This window comes from Carcharodon carcharias, chromosome 7 (genome assembly GCF_017639515.1).
Source record: "Carcharodon carcharias isolate sCarCar2 chromosome 7, sCarCar2.pri, whole genome shotgun sequence".
NCBI lineage: Eukaryota > Metazoa > Chordata > Chondrichthyes > Lamniformes > Lamnidae > Carcharodon > Carcharodon carcharias.
The window spans coordinates 166154345-166167664 of record NC_054473.1 but is presented as its reverse complement, the minus strand read 5'-3'; the positions used below and the strand labels follow the sequence as shown (position 1 = coordinate 166167664).

Genomic DNA, 13320 nt, shown 5'->3' with positions numbered 1-13320 from the left:
GGAGTGTTGACATAAATTGTGTCCTCAAATCCTCAAGTGGAGATTCAACCCATGACGTTTTGATTCTGGGCTGCCACTGAGCCATGCAAATACTTAGTGAAGTATTAACTGAGGTGACATTGGCATCCACATCAGTGTTTTCCTTCCTCCTTATCAAATAAAATTACCCATGAAATAGTAAGCAGGCGTGATGGTAGATCTAAAGACTTATATGATGCACAAAGAGTGTATAGATAGCAAGTGACGTAACAAGTGAAGTGTGAAAACTGGCAAGGCCCTGGAATCTGTTGCAACAGTTGTTTCCAATGAAGAGTCACCACTCTAATAACTATCTGCGCTCCCAGAAATGCTAGTACATCCACCATGCATGGGTAATAATTACTGCCAGAGAGAAAACAAACTATAGTTAAGGTTTTGAATTAAGTCAGTGTCTTTCTGTTTGTGCTATCTAATTAACAATGTGTACAGTTTTGGTCTCCTTACCCAGGGAAGGATATGCTTGACATGGGGAGGTGGTGCAGTGGGGTTTGGCAAACAGGTTCCTGGGTTGGCAGGATTGTTATGTGCTGGGAGATTGAGGGGACTGGGCCTTTATTCTCTGGAGGAGTGGGGGTGGTCTCATTGAAACATACAAAATTCTTACAGGGTTCAACATTGATAGAAGATTGGCTAGCTAATAGGAAGTAGAGTGTTGACATAAATGGATCTTTTTCTGATTGGCAGGATGTAACGATTGACGTGCCACAGGGATCAGTGCTGGGGTCTCAACTTTTTACGATTTATATAAATGACTTGGATGAAGGGACCGAAGGAGTGTTTGCTAAATTTGTTGATGACACAAAGATAGGTAGGAAAGTAAATTGTGAAGAGGACATAAGGAGGCTGCAAAGGGACATAGATAGGTTAAGTGAGTGGGCAAAGATCTGGCTAATGGAGTATAATGTGGGCAAATGTGAAATTGTCCTTTTTGGCAGGAAGAATAAAAAAGATACATATCATCTAAATGGTGAGAGATTGCAGAGCTCTGAGATTAAGAGGGTGCTGGATATCCTAGCGCATGAATCAAAAAAGGCTAGTATACAGGTATGGCAAGTAATTAGGAAAGCTAATTGAATGTTATTGTTTATTGTGAAGGGAACTGATTGCAAAATTAGGGATGTTATACTTCAGTTGTGGTCTCACCAGTGCCCTGTACATCTGGACTATTGTGTACAGTACTGGTCTCCTTATTTAAGGAAAGATGTAAATGCTTTAGATACAGTTCAGAGAAGGTGTACTAGACTAATACCAGGAATAGGCAGGATGTCTTATGAGGAAAGGTTGGACAGATTAAGATTGTATCCACTGGAGTTTAGAAAAGTAAGAGGCAACTTGATTGAAACCTTTAAGATCCTGAGGGGTCTTTATGGGGTGACTGTGGAGAGGACGTTTCCTCTTGTGAGAGAATCTAGACCTAGGGGTTTAAAAATGGCATGGGGGTTGCTCATTTGGGACGGAGGTGGGGGTGGATTTCTTCTCTTAGAGGGTTGAGGAACTCTCTTCCTCAAGGGGTGGTGGACGCAGAGTCTTTGAATATTTTTAAGGTAGAGCTAGATAGACTCTTGATTAACAAGGGGGTGAAGGGTTGTCAGGGGTAGGCGGGAATCTGGGGTTGGGATTACAATCAGATCAGGCAAGATCTTGTTGCATGGCAGAGCAGGCTCAAGGGGCCACCTGACCTTATCCTGCTCCTAATTCATGTGTTCATACACTTGTAGGCACTGGACATGGCAAGTCAGAATTTGGTTTCTGTTGCCCATCCCTTATCTCCAAATGGTGGAAGTGGATGGGAGTGTAGCACTCTTCCTGGCCCACAGGCAATGCTGGAAAGGCACTTACCTGCTGAATCTGCAAGTTTTTGTGCCTAACTCATGAAAAACAGCCCACAGCTGATAAAATCTAGAAAACTGTTAAAATTTGAGACATGCAGACCCGTTAGCATATTTAAATGATTTAACTGCATCTCGATAGCAAGTACATGGTCCATCCCTCAGTCTACCTCCATGAAAACCTGGGTGTTTGAGATGGGCTGAGATGTGGTTCATATATAATCATTTTAACCTACATTCGTGCCCGTCATGCAGTGTCGGGGTGGGGGGGGGTGTTAAGATTTCCCCCATGTGTTCAGCCAGTACACTCCAGTTCTCTGGATCGCCCTGCCGCATTTCTCCACTTTTCCCATTTCTCGACCTTAACTTTTGACTATACTTTTCATCCCCTACCAAAACGTTATTTCTTTCCTTCAAGATAGCAGCATTATGGTAATGCAAGTTGTCATTTTATCTCAGATTTGCTATGAAGCCATCATTTTCACTGCCTCCGGAATGCTTTACATAAAATCGCGATACGTGGGCAGCAACTCGTGCTATGGGTATTAAGTGTAGAAATTCACAGGACTTGTCATTGGATGTTATGTCACATCAAATCATTTACTCTATAATCTTTTGGAACTTGTTTTAGTCCATACACTTGATGACATTACCTGAATGCCACTGTAAGTGGTTGTTTTTGATCATTGAAAGCTTCTGTCTTAAAATAAGTGGTGTTATCTAGTAACACAAATGGATTAAAATGGCACATTGGTTCTTTAAAGAGCAAATTGAATTGTTCAAAAATACAATAATTCAAATTAAGTAACTTTGAATTATGTAACTAAAAAGGACCAGCGTTTGCAGTACCAGAATCAAATTCAGGTACTTAATTCAGTGACAAAATCAAAATGTGTTTAAATTGTTTAGAACTGACGGGTTTAATGACCATTTCTTGGCCTCTGCAATTTAACGCTCCACTGAAAGCATGCAATGTTACAGCTGCAATCACTGTTTTTTTCTCTGTCGTGCACACTCACAAGGACTTTAACAGCCTTCAACATGAACTTAAAAAAAAAACAAATTTTGCTGCAAATTACTTACTGACTCATGTGGAATTCACAATCATGTTATTCCAATGAAACAACTTCAGCATGATTGGGACTAAAGCCATTACGTGCCGCAACAAAAAACAGAGGACCTAATCACTTTAACATGCTCAATTTGTTTGTGATGGTAAAAGCAGATAATTATTAGGGCATATCAAATATTTATTTTAAAAATCAATTTTCCCTCAAAGTATTAAAACAGTTGCATTGAATACAACTATGTAGTCCTAGAACTTAAGCCTGTTCAAATTTCTAATTTAAAGTGAAGATTACATCATTATGGGAAGAGTTTTGAAGAGGAATTACTGAGTGAAATTCACAAAGGAGAATTCCTATTATGTGCTAATCACAATCTGTTCAATCAGGTATCAGGTTAACTTGGTTCATTTCTATTGTTAAACTCAGTAACCCCCCTCAACCAGTTTCCTCCAATGAGATTTTACTGATTGCTTAAACCATTATTTGCCACCTTAAAAATCATCAAGGAAAACAGGCAGGGCATTAAATCGTTAACTCACAGCAATGTTGATGTTTAAAAACAGGGTGTTAATGGCGATAAAAACAAAAAAAACTGTGGATGCTGGAAATCCAAAACAAAAACAGAATTAGCTGGAAAAACTCAGCAGGTCTGGCAGCATCGGCGGAGAAGAAAAGAGTTGACGTTTTGAGTCCTCATGACCCTTCAACAGAACTAGGTGAATCCAAGGAAGGGATGAAGTATAAGCTGGTTTAAGGTGTGGGAGGGGGGGGGGGTTTGGGGGAGAGAAGTGGAGGGGGGTGTTAATGGCGAAACTCCCTCCTTCGCAGAGCTGTTGTTGTGTCAGTATGAAGTTTTCAGGAAGACTCAGTTCCTGGCAATCCCAGGTGCTGCCTCCTCCAAAATACACTAGAAGCAGTGCCAAACTGTACACAAGGGACACTACAGCAGAATCTATAACACAATGTTGTTCAACTCTGCAACGCAATCATCACTTTAGTGCCACCAATTCTTATTTTAAAATTCTACCAGAAGCAGTTAGCAAAGGATTAATACAATTGCATCACATATTGTGCTCTGTTCTATTCAGTAATCGGTAATTGAAAGTCAATTCACCAGTGGTGGTTGCAGTGTTGTTTTCATTTGCTTCACATTAATAGTGAGCAAAATGCATTTGGACTGATCGAATTTCCTCACATGAAGTTAGCCAAGATGGCTTTTGGGAAAAAAAATCAAATCATTTAAGCAGATAATCGCTTAATAAAATATAAATCCATGCACAGCTGCCATTTTAATACATTACTTACAGAAAAAGCTGATTACACACTAACCTTTTTTCTTTCAATGGGCAGATTGCAGTCCACTGCTGGGTCTTGGGATCATAGCACTCAACAGATTCAAACAATTTTCCATATGAGCCACCACCCATTGCATAAATCTTTTTCTTCATTGCTGCATAGCAGCCAATCTATTAGAAAACAGATGAAAATGTGGAAAATCCAACCTTTCAATAGCTATCCTTAATTTAAAAACAAGGCCAGCTATTTATTTAAAGAAATCTGTGAACAAGTCCTGAAATGTTAAAATTGATTAGTGAATTGGCTGAATTTTTCCAACGTTGACAAGGTGTGCAGGATCCTTACATATCAGAAAATGTGAACATTTAAATGCGCACTCTGCTTTTGTGCCACCTTTCAGTTTTCATCCTTATCTCATATTCTGAAGGTGTTCATTTTTACAGTTTCACAAGCATCAGAAGCACCCAGATACTTCTTCCAAATGTGCTCCTTGACAATGAATGTTGGTAAGTGATTCAATACTGGCCCAGACTTAGTGCTGGCAATGATAGTGAAACTATCAGCGTGTGTCATCAATACTGCACTGAAACTGACTCCATGAAACAGAGTTCTAACGTGTGCAGAAAAACTCAGAAATTCAGTAGGTGCTGTCAGTGATCGTATGTTTTGAGATGGTGTGTTGCTGAAGCACCACCAAACTCCAATCAATGGGAACTCAATTGAATTGATAAGTTCCACTCGTGGGCTGTTAGTCTTACTGTAAAAACCTGATTTGCTGTGTGTGAATAGTTCAATGTGTAATGAGTTTCTGCATCTAACATTGCTTTCCAGTACTTTGAAGGAAGCTGTTCACAAAGATCTCTGTAATGTGTTTTTTTTTTACATTTCAGTTGGCAGTTTAAATCTGGTTTGCTGACATCACTGCTGTTACATGCTAATGAATCCTCTTGTCAGCCCCATTGCTTTGCCGCTGACTACAAAATCTGCGCCAATGTGTCAGAGCAAAAACCAAATGATGCCACCACCAAACACATCTTCCCTTCACCCCCCTTATCGGCATTCCGTGGGGATCGCTCCCTCCAGGACACCCTGGTCCACTCCTCCATCACCCCCTACTCCTCAACCCCCTCCTATGGCACCACCCCATGCCCACGCAAAAGATGCAACACCTGCTCCTTCACTTCCTCTCTCCTCACAGTCCAAGGGCCCAAACACTCCTTTCAAGTGAAGCAGCATTTCACTTGCATTTCCCCCAACTTAGTCTACTGCATTCGTTGCTCCCAATGTGGTCTCCTCTACATTGGAGAGACCAAACGTAAACTGGGCGACCGCTTTGCAGAACACCTGCCATCTGTCCGCAAGAATGACCCAAACCTCCCTGTCGCTTGCCATTTTAACACTCCACCCTGCTCTCTTGCCCACATGTCTGTCCTTGGCTTGCTGCATTGTTCCAGTGAAGCCCAACGCAAACTGGAGGAACAACACCTCATCTTCCGACTAGGCAATTTACAGCCTTCCGGACTGAATATTGAATTCAACAACTTTAGGTCGTGAGGTCCCTCCCCCATCCCCACCCCCTTTCTGTTTCCCCCTTCCTTTTTTTTTCCAATAAATTATATAGATTTTTCTTTTCCCACCTATTTCCATTATTTTTAAATATTTTAAAATCTTTTATGCTCTCCCCACCCCCACTAGAGCTATACCTTGAGTGCCCTACTATCCATTCTTAATTAGCACATTCGTTTAGATAATATCACCAACTTTAACTTTAACACCTATGTGTTCTTTTGTACTATTGTTGTTGACATCTTTTGATGATCTGCTTCTATCACTGCTTGTTTGTCCCTACAACCACACCCCCCCCTCCACTTCTCTCTCGCTCCACCCCCCCCACACACACCTTAAACCAGCTTATATTTCAACTCTTTCTTGGACTCGAACTCAAGTTCTGTCGAAGGGTCATGAGGACTCGAAACGTCAACTCTTTTCTTCTCCGCCGATGCTGCCAGACCTGCTGAGTTTTTCCAGGTAATTCTGTTTTTGTTCTGGTTTCACCTGGTCTGTATAGGTGCTCTTCCAACAGACATTAGTGAAGAGAGATGAGCAATGGGAACCATTACTATTTTCCCCCCCAATCCAAAATTGTGAATGCTAATTGTAGCCCTCCAATCACAAACTTGATTGATGTAAGAATATTGGTGTTTTTACACTACTATTTTGTTTTTAAACAGTTAAAACAAAAGTAATGTAGACAGAATTGGTTTAAATTATGTTGTCATAAAGCCTGTCTTTGCCTTTAATGATGCTGACAACATTAAGGAAGTATGAGTTTCAGAATCAAAGATATTGTACCGTAAAAGTAAGCTCATATAGCAATATAACCTAGGTGGAGAAATACTGAGCTTAAACAATTAAGATTGAAACATACAAAGGCTTTTAAAACAAACAAAGGCTTTTCATCACAACAGGAGGTGGTAGAAAGGCAATATAAATGCTGCAATAAATGCTGCTGTGAGAACATGCATCAAAGGTTGTTTTCAATGAGCTATGGCTCGGGGAAAGCAATCATGGAAATTAATTGGTGTGGACAGGCATGGGACCTCTCATCGCAATCGATTCAAACAACTAAATGATGAGAAATCATCATCATTAAGAGTTTCAAATAACACAGAAAACAAAAACAAAGAGATACCACGTTTTTCTGTCTAAGTAAATAGAGATCTCTCAGTACTTACAAGATCCAATGGTGTGAACAGGACTGTAGAAATCACAGTCCTCATTATATCCACAAAAGGGAGTTTTGGATGGAGGACTGGCGAGCATTATTCTGCATGATTGGTTAGGGGTTTAAGGTTAATATTTTGTCAATAATAAATTAAGTGCATTATCGTACATACTAGTGTCCCTGTTTAATGGGTAAAGGGCTTATCTATCAGTTGAAGTCAGTTAAGAGCACAGAGTGAAATTGAACTTGGAACATTCCCAAGTCACTAACTAAAGTCAGTCGGCCAAAATGTACCTCAAATCTATATTGTTTTCACACCAACTGGGTTGTAATAGGATGGACAATTCTGTATTTAACCATGCTTAGCAAATGTCATCAACCTCGAGCTGGTTGTATTGCGAGAACAGGTAACTTAGCGTCAGCAGATGGAAATCATACAAATGAACCTCTGACTATGCTTGCTTTCACACAACCACAAAGCTGACTAACTTTGAAATTCTGGTTGAAATTCAAGTTTTGAAGGGAGCCTGTTTTCTTATTTTTATACATTTTATTATTTACATATATAGCAATACACCAGATAAAGTTCTATATTTTTTGCAGAGGGAGAACAGTACCCAGCAGTGCCCAGTAACACGGTTAAAATATAAGCAATTACTTGTTATAACTTCACTTAATTCAATGGGTGAGATTCACTGATCTTGGAACCGAGCATTTTACAAGTACATACAAAATTTCAATTACCATTGCACTGTGACTGCACAATCAGTAAGTTGTAACAAAGATATTAGCAGTTCTCTCCAAATGGCAAATTTAATAATCCTCACCTTACGAACCATAGTCATATTAGGTTGTTTAGTCCATGTCTTAGTGTGAATATCATAGGCCTCCATTGACAGTAGCTCCTTTTCACCATCTTCACCACCCAGAATGTAAAGAACTCCATCTATTGCCACAATTCCAAAATTGTGTCTTGCCTGAAAATACATATTTATGTTTAAAACTGAGTAATCAATTTTAGCTCAACTATTTAGGAGGAAGGCCAGAATAAAGAATAACATTTCCAGAACTATACAACAAACTAAAACATGCTTAACTTTGAAAAATGCCCACTTCTTGGCTGGACATTTTACGATATTAAAAATGCTATTTAAATGCAACTCGTGGTAGAACAAAAATCCAAATATTAATATGATAAACGTTTTGAAATGATTTTATGGTTTGAATGGTGAGGTAATAAGCATCTCTAAGATGAACAGGCAGCTTGCAGATTAAGCACGATTTTTTTTTATTCATTCATGGGATGTGGGCTTCACTGGCTAGGCCAGCATTTATTGCACATCCCTAATTGCCCTTGAGAAGATGGAAGATGGTGGTGAGCTGCCTTCTTGAACTGCTGCAGACCATGTGGTGTAGGTACACCCACAGTGCTATTAGGGAGACAGTTCCAAGCTTTTGATCTAGCGAAAGTGAAGGAACGGCGATATATTTCCATATTCAGGATGATGACCGGCTTGGAGGGGAACTTCCAATTGGTGGTGTTCCCATGTATATACTGCCCTTGTCCTTCTAGATGGTGGTGGTCGTGGGTTTGGAAGGTGCTGTCTAAGGAGCCTTGGTGAGTTTCTACAGTCCATCTTGTAGATGGTACACACTGCTGCTACTGTGCATCGGCGGTGCATGGAGTGAATGTTTGTGGATGGGGTGTCAATCAAGCAGGCTGCTTTGTCCTAGATGGTGTTAAGCTTCTTGAATGATGTTGAAGCTGCATGTATCCAGGCAAAAGGAGAGTATTCCCATCACACTCCTGACTTGTGCCTTATAAATTGTGGACAGGCTTTGGGGAGTCAGGAGGTGAGTTACTCGCTGCAGGATTCCTAGCCTCTGACCTGCTCTTGTAGCCACAGTATTTGTATGGCTAGTCCAGTTCAGTTTCTGGTCAATGGTAACCCTCCAAGATGTTGCTAGTGGGAAATTCAGCGATGGTAATGCCGTTGAATGTCATGGGTTGATGGTTAGGTTCTCTCTTGTTGGAGATGGTCATTGCCTGACACTTGTATGGCACGAATGTTACTTGCCACATGTCAGCCCAAGCCTTGCTGCGTTTGAACATGAACTGCTTCAGCATCCGAAAGTCACGAATGGTGCTGAACATCAACGAACATCCCACTTCTGACCTTATGATGGAAGGAAGGTCATGATGAAGCAGCTGAAGATGGTTGGGCCTAGGACACTACCCTGAGGAACTCCTGCAGTGATGTCCTGGAGCCGAGATGACTGAGCTCCAACAACCACAACCATCTTCCTTTGTGCTAGGTATGACTCCAACTAGCAGAGAGCTTTCCCCAATTCCCATTGAATCCAGTTTTCCTATGGCTCCTTGATGCCACACTCAGTCAAATGCGGCCTTGATGTCACTCTCACTTCAACTGTGGAGTTCAGCTTTTTTGTCTTTGTCTGAACCAAGATTGTAATAAGGTCAGGAACTAAGTGGCCCAGGCAGAACCTAAACCGAGCGTTAGTGAGCAGGTTATTGCTAAGCAAGTGCCGCTTGATAGCACTGTTGATGACCCCTTCCATTTCTTTACTGATGATCAAGAGTAGACTGATGGGTGGTAATTGGCCGGATTGGATTTGTCCTGATTTCTTTGTTCAGGACTTACTTGGGCAATTTTCCACATTGGTGGGTAGATGCCAGTGTTGTAGCTATACTAGAACAGCTTGGCTAGGGGTACAGCAAGTTCTGTAGGGCAAGTCTTCAATGCCATTGCCGGAATATTGTCAGGGCCCACAGCTTTTGCAGTATCCAGTATCTTCAGCCATTTCTTGATATCAAGTGGAGTAAATTGAATTGGCTGAAGATTGGCATCCATGATGCTGGTGCCCTCTGGAGGTGGCCGAGATGGATCATTCACTTGGCATTTCTGGCTGAAGATTGTAGCAAATGCTTCAGCCTTAACTTTTGCGCTATGTGCTGGACGTTTCATTGAGGATGGGGATATTTGTGTAGCCTCCTCCTCCAGTGAGTTGTTTAATTGTCCACCACCATTCATGGCTAGATGTGGCAGGTCTGCAGAGCTTAGATCTGATCCGTTGGTTGTAGAATTACCTAGCTCTGTCTATCACTTGTTACTTATGCTGTTGGCACACAATTAGTTCTGCGTTGTAGCTTCACCAAGTTGACGCCTCTTTTTTATTAAAAAGGATTGCCTGGTGCTGTTCCTGGCATGCCCTCCTGCATTGTTCATTGAGCCAGGGTTGATCCCTTGGCTTAGTGGTAATGGTGGAGTGGAGTATATGCCGGGCCATGAGGTTACAGATTGTGGTCGAGTACAATTCTACTGGTGCCGATTGCCCACAGCACCTCATGGTTGCCCAGTCTTGAGTTGCTAGATCTGTTCAAAATCTATCACTTTTAGCATGGTGGTAGCACAACACGATGGAGGGTATCCTCAATGTGAAGTCGAGACTTCAGCTCCACAAGGACTGTGTGGTGGTCACTCCTACCAATACTGTCATGGACAGATGCATCTGCAGCAGACAGGTTGTTGAGGATGAGGTCAAGTATGTTCTTCCCTCTTGTTGGTTCCCTCACCAACTGCTGCAGACCCAGTCTAGCAGCTCAGAAGAGTCATATGGACTCAAAACGTTAACTCTGTTTCTCTCTCCAGACCTGCTGAATTTTTCCAGCATTTTCTATTTTTATTTCAGATTTCCAGCATCCGCAGTATTTTGCTTTTATATATGGCAGCTACGTCCTTTAGGACTCAGCCAACTCGGGTCAGTAGTGCTGCCATTGAGCCACTCTTGGTGATGGACATTGAAGTCCCCCACCCAGAGTACATTCTGCGCCCCTGCAATATTCATTGCTCCTCCGAATGGTGTTCAACATAGACAGGATACTGATTCATCAGCTGCGGGGAGTGGGGGGGTGGAGGCTGTACATGGTAATCAGCAGGAAGCCTCCCTGCCCATGTTTGACCTGATGCCATGAGACTTCATGGGGTCTGGAGTCGTTGTTGAGATTCCCAGGGCAACTCTCTCCCAGCTGTATACCAATATGTTGCCACCTCTGCTGGGTCTGTCCTGCTGGTGGAACAGGACATACCCAGGGATGGTGATGGTTGTGTCTGGGACATTATCTGTAAGGTATGGCCTGACTAGTCTGTGAGACAGCCGTCCCAATTTTAGCACAGGCTCCTAGATGTAGATTCTGGAACAGTCCAAGCAGACTGGAGGGTGGCAAATGTAACCCCACTATTTAAAAAAGGATGGAAGAAGAAAACATGGAATTACAGACCGGTTAGCCTAACATCAGTAGTAGGGAAAATGCTAGAGTCTAATAAGAAGGATGTGATAAGGACATTTAGAAAATATCAATGGGATTAGACAAAGTCAACATGGATTTATGAAAGAGACATCATGTTTGACAAACCTACTGGAGTTTTTTTGAGGACATAACTAGCAGAATAGATAAGGGAGAACCAGTAGATGTGGTGTATTTGGATTTTCAGAGAGCTTTTGAAAAGTCCCACATAAGAGATTAGCGTGCAAATTTAAAGCACATGGAAATGGGGGTAATATATTGGCATGGATTAAGAATTGGTTAGCAGACAGGAAACAGAAAGTAGGAATAAATAGATCTTTTTTAGAATGGCAGGCAGTGACTAGTGCAGTACTGCAGGGATCAGTGCTTGGGCCCCAGCTATCACAATATATATCAATGATTTGGATGAGGGAACCAATTGCAATATTTCCAAGTTTGCTGATGACACAAAACTTGGTGGGAATGTGAATGGTGAGTAGGACGTTAAGAGGCTTCAAGGCTATTTAGACAAGTTGAGTGAGTGGGCACATGCATGGCAGATGCAGTATAATGTGGATAAGTGTGAAGTTATTCACTTTGGTAGGAAAAACAGAAAGGCAGAGTATTATTTAAATGGTGATAGATTGGGAAATGTTGATGTACACCAATCACTGAAAGCAAGTATGCAGGTGCAGCAAGCAGTTAAGAAGGCAAATGGTATGTTGGCCTTCATTGTGAGAGGACTCGAGTACAGGAGCAAGGATGTCTTACTGTAGCTATGCAGAGCCTTGGTAAGACCACACCTGGAGTAGTGTGTGTAGTTTTGGTCTCCCTACCCAAGAAAGGATATACATGCCATAGAGGGAGTGTAGTGAAGGTTCACCGGACTGATTCCTGGGTTGGCAGGATTGTCATACGAGGAGAGATTGGCCTGTATTCACTGGAGTTTAGAAGCATGAGAGGGGATCTCATTGAAACGTATAAAAGTCTGACAGCTGGACAGACTGGATACAGGGATGATATTTCATCTGGCTGGGTGTCTAGAACAAGGGGTCACAGTTTCAGGATACAGGGTAGGCCATTTAGGACTGAGACAAGGAGAAACCTCTTCACTCAGAGGGTGGTGAACCTGTGGAATTCTCTACCACAGAAGGCTGTGGAGGCCAAGTCACTAAATATATTTAAGAAAATAGATAGATTTCCAGACTCAAAGTGTCAAGGGGTATGGGGAGAGAGCTGGAGTATGGCTTTAAGATAGAGGATGAGCCATGATCATATTGAATGGCGAAGCAGACTTGAAGGGCCAAATGACCGACTCCTGCTCCTATTTTCTATGTTTCTGCAGAGTATTTTATATAAATTACCTTGTTGGTTGGGATCTAACACACATGTCCTTTATGGATAAGTATTCACACAGTCCCTTTATGGATCGGCCATCAATCACATTTGAACCTGGCTTTCATGAGTGCAGCAAGTGCTGTCATAGCTGCCTCAGGGCAAGCTAATCTTGCAGTGGGGGCTTCAAACAGGAGCTAGGGATATGCAGGTGCAAAGGGCCTAATGCCCTTTACTGGCCTTTACCAATATGACGGATGGAACACTCCTGATACCTAATGAGGTTGTGCTCCCTCTCCACAACTTTGGAGGCTTAGGAGGCTGTAAGAGGTATCATACAGCTGACTTTCTAGGCCACTGACTCCCTCTGTTGATGGTGTAGACAAATTTCAAATTGCAGACTGGAAAATTGTGTATTAACAAAGACCAACTTTTAAACTTTGTATACTGGGATACTCAGTGATACTCACTGACTACAACTAGCAAAAGTACAGTATGTAAAAATTTTTGCAACTAGCCCAATGCAACCATTTCAATTCCTCTTCCCCTACCTTTGTGCTTTCTTTCACAATTACTGGCAATTACAGGCGTGGGGAAGATGTTTTGTTCCAAAAACCTTAAATTGTACACTCGCTCTGAACAATACTTAATTTCGTTCTAATTGTAAAGACCAATGTGCCTGTGGTAGCACCAATTCCACTCACCCTTTGTTCTGGGACAGTT

The 13320-nt window shown here is 41.9% G+C and overlaps 1 protein-coding gene across 2 annotated transcripts in view; it reads right to left on the bottom strand.

Moving 5' to 3' along the window:
* The window catches only part of gan (gigaxonin), a 109649-nt gene that overhangs the window by 60239 nt on the left and 36090 nt on the right, over positions 1–13320 (bottom strand). For both annotated transcript variants that reach the window (XM_041190988.1, XM_041190987.1), the window contains exons 7-8: positions 7784–7933; positions 4265–4401 (exon numbers count right to left, since the gene is read on the bottom strand). In XM_041190988.1, coding sequence (XP_041046922.1) covers positions 4265–4401; positions 7784–7933 — 287 coding nt within the window. The remainder of the gene's footprint in view (positions 1–4264; positions 4402–7783; positions 7934–13320) is intronic.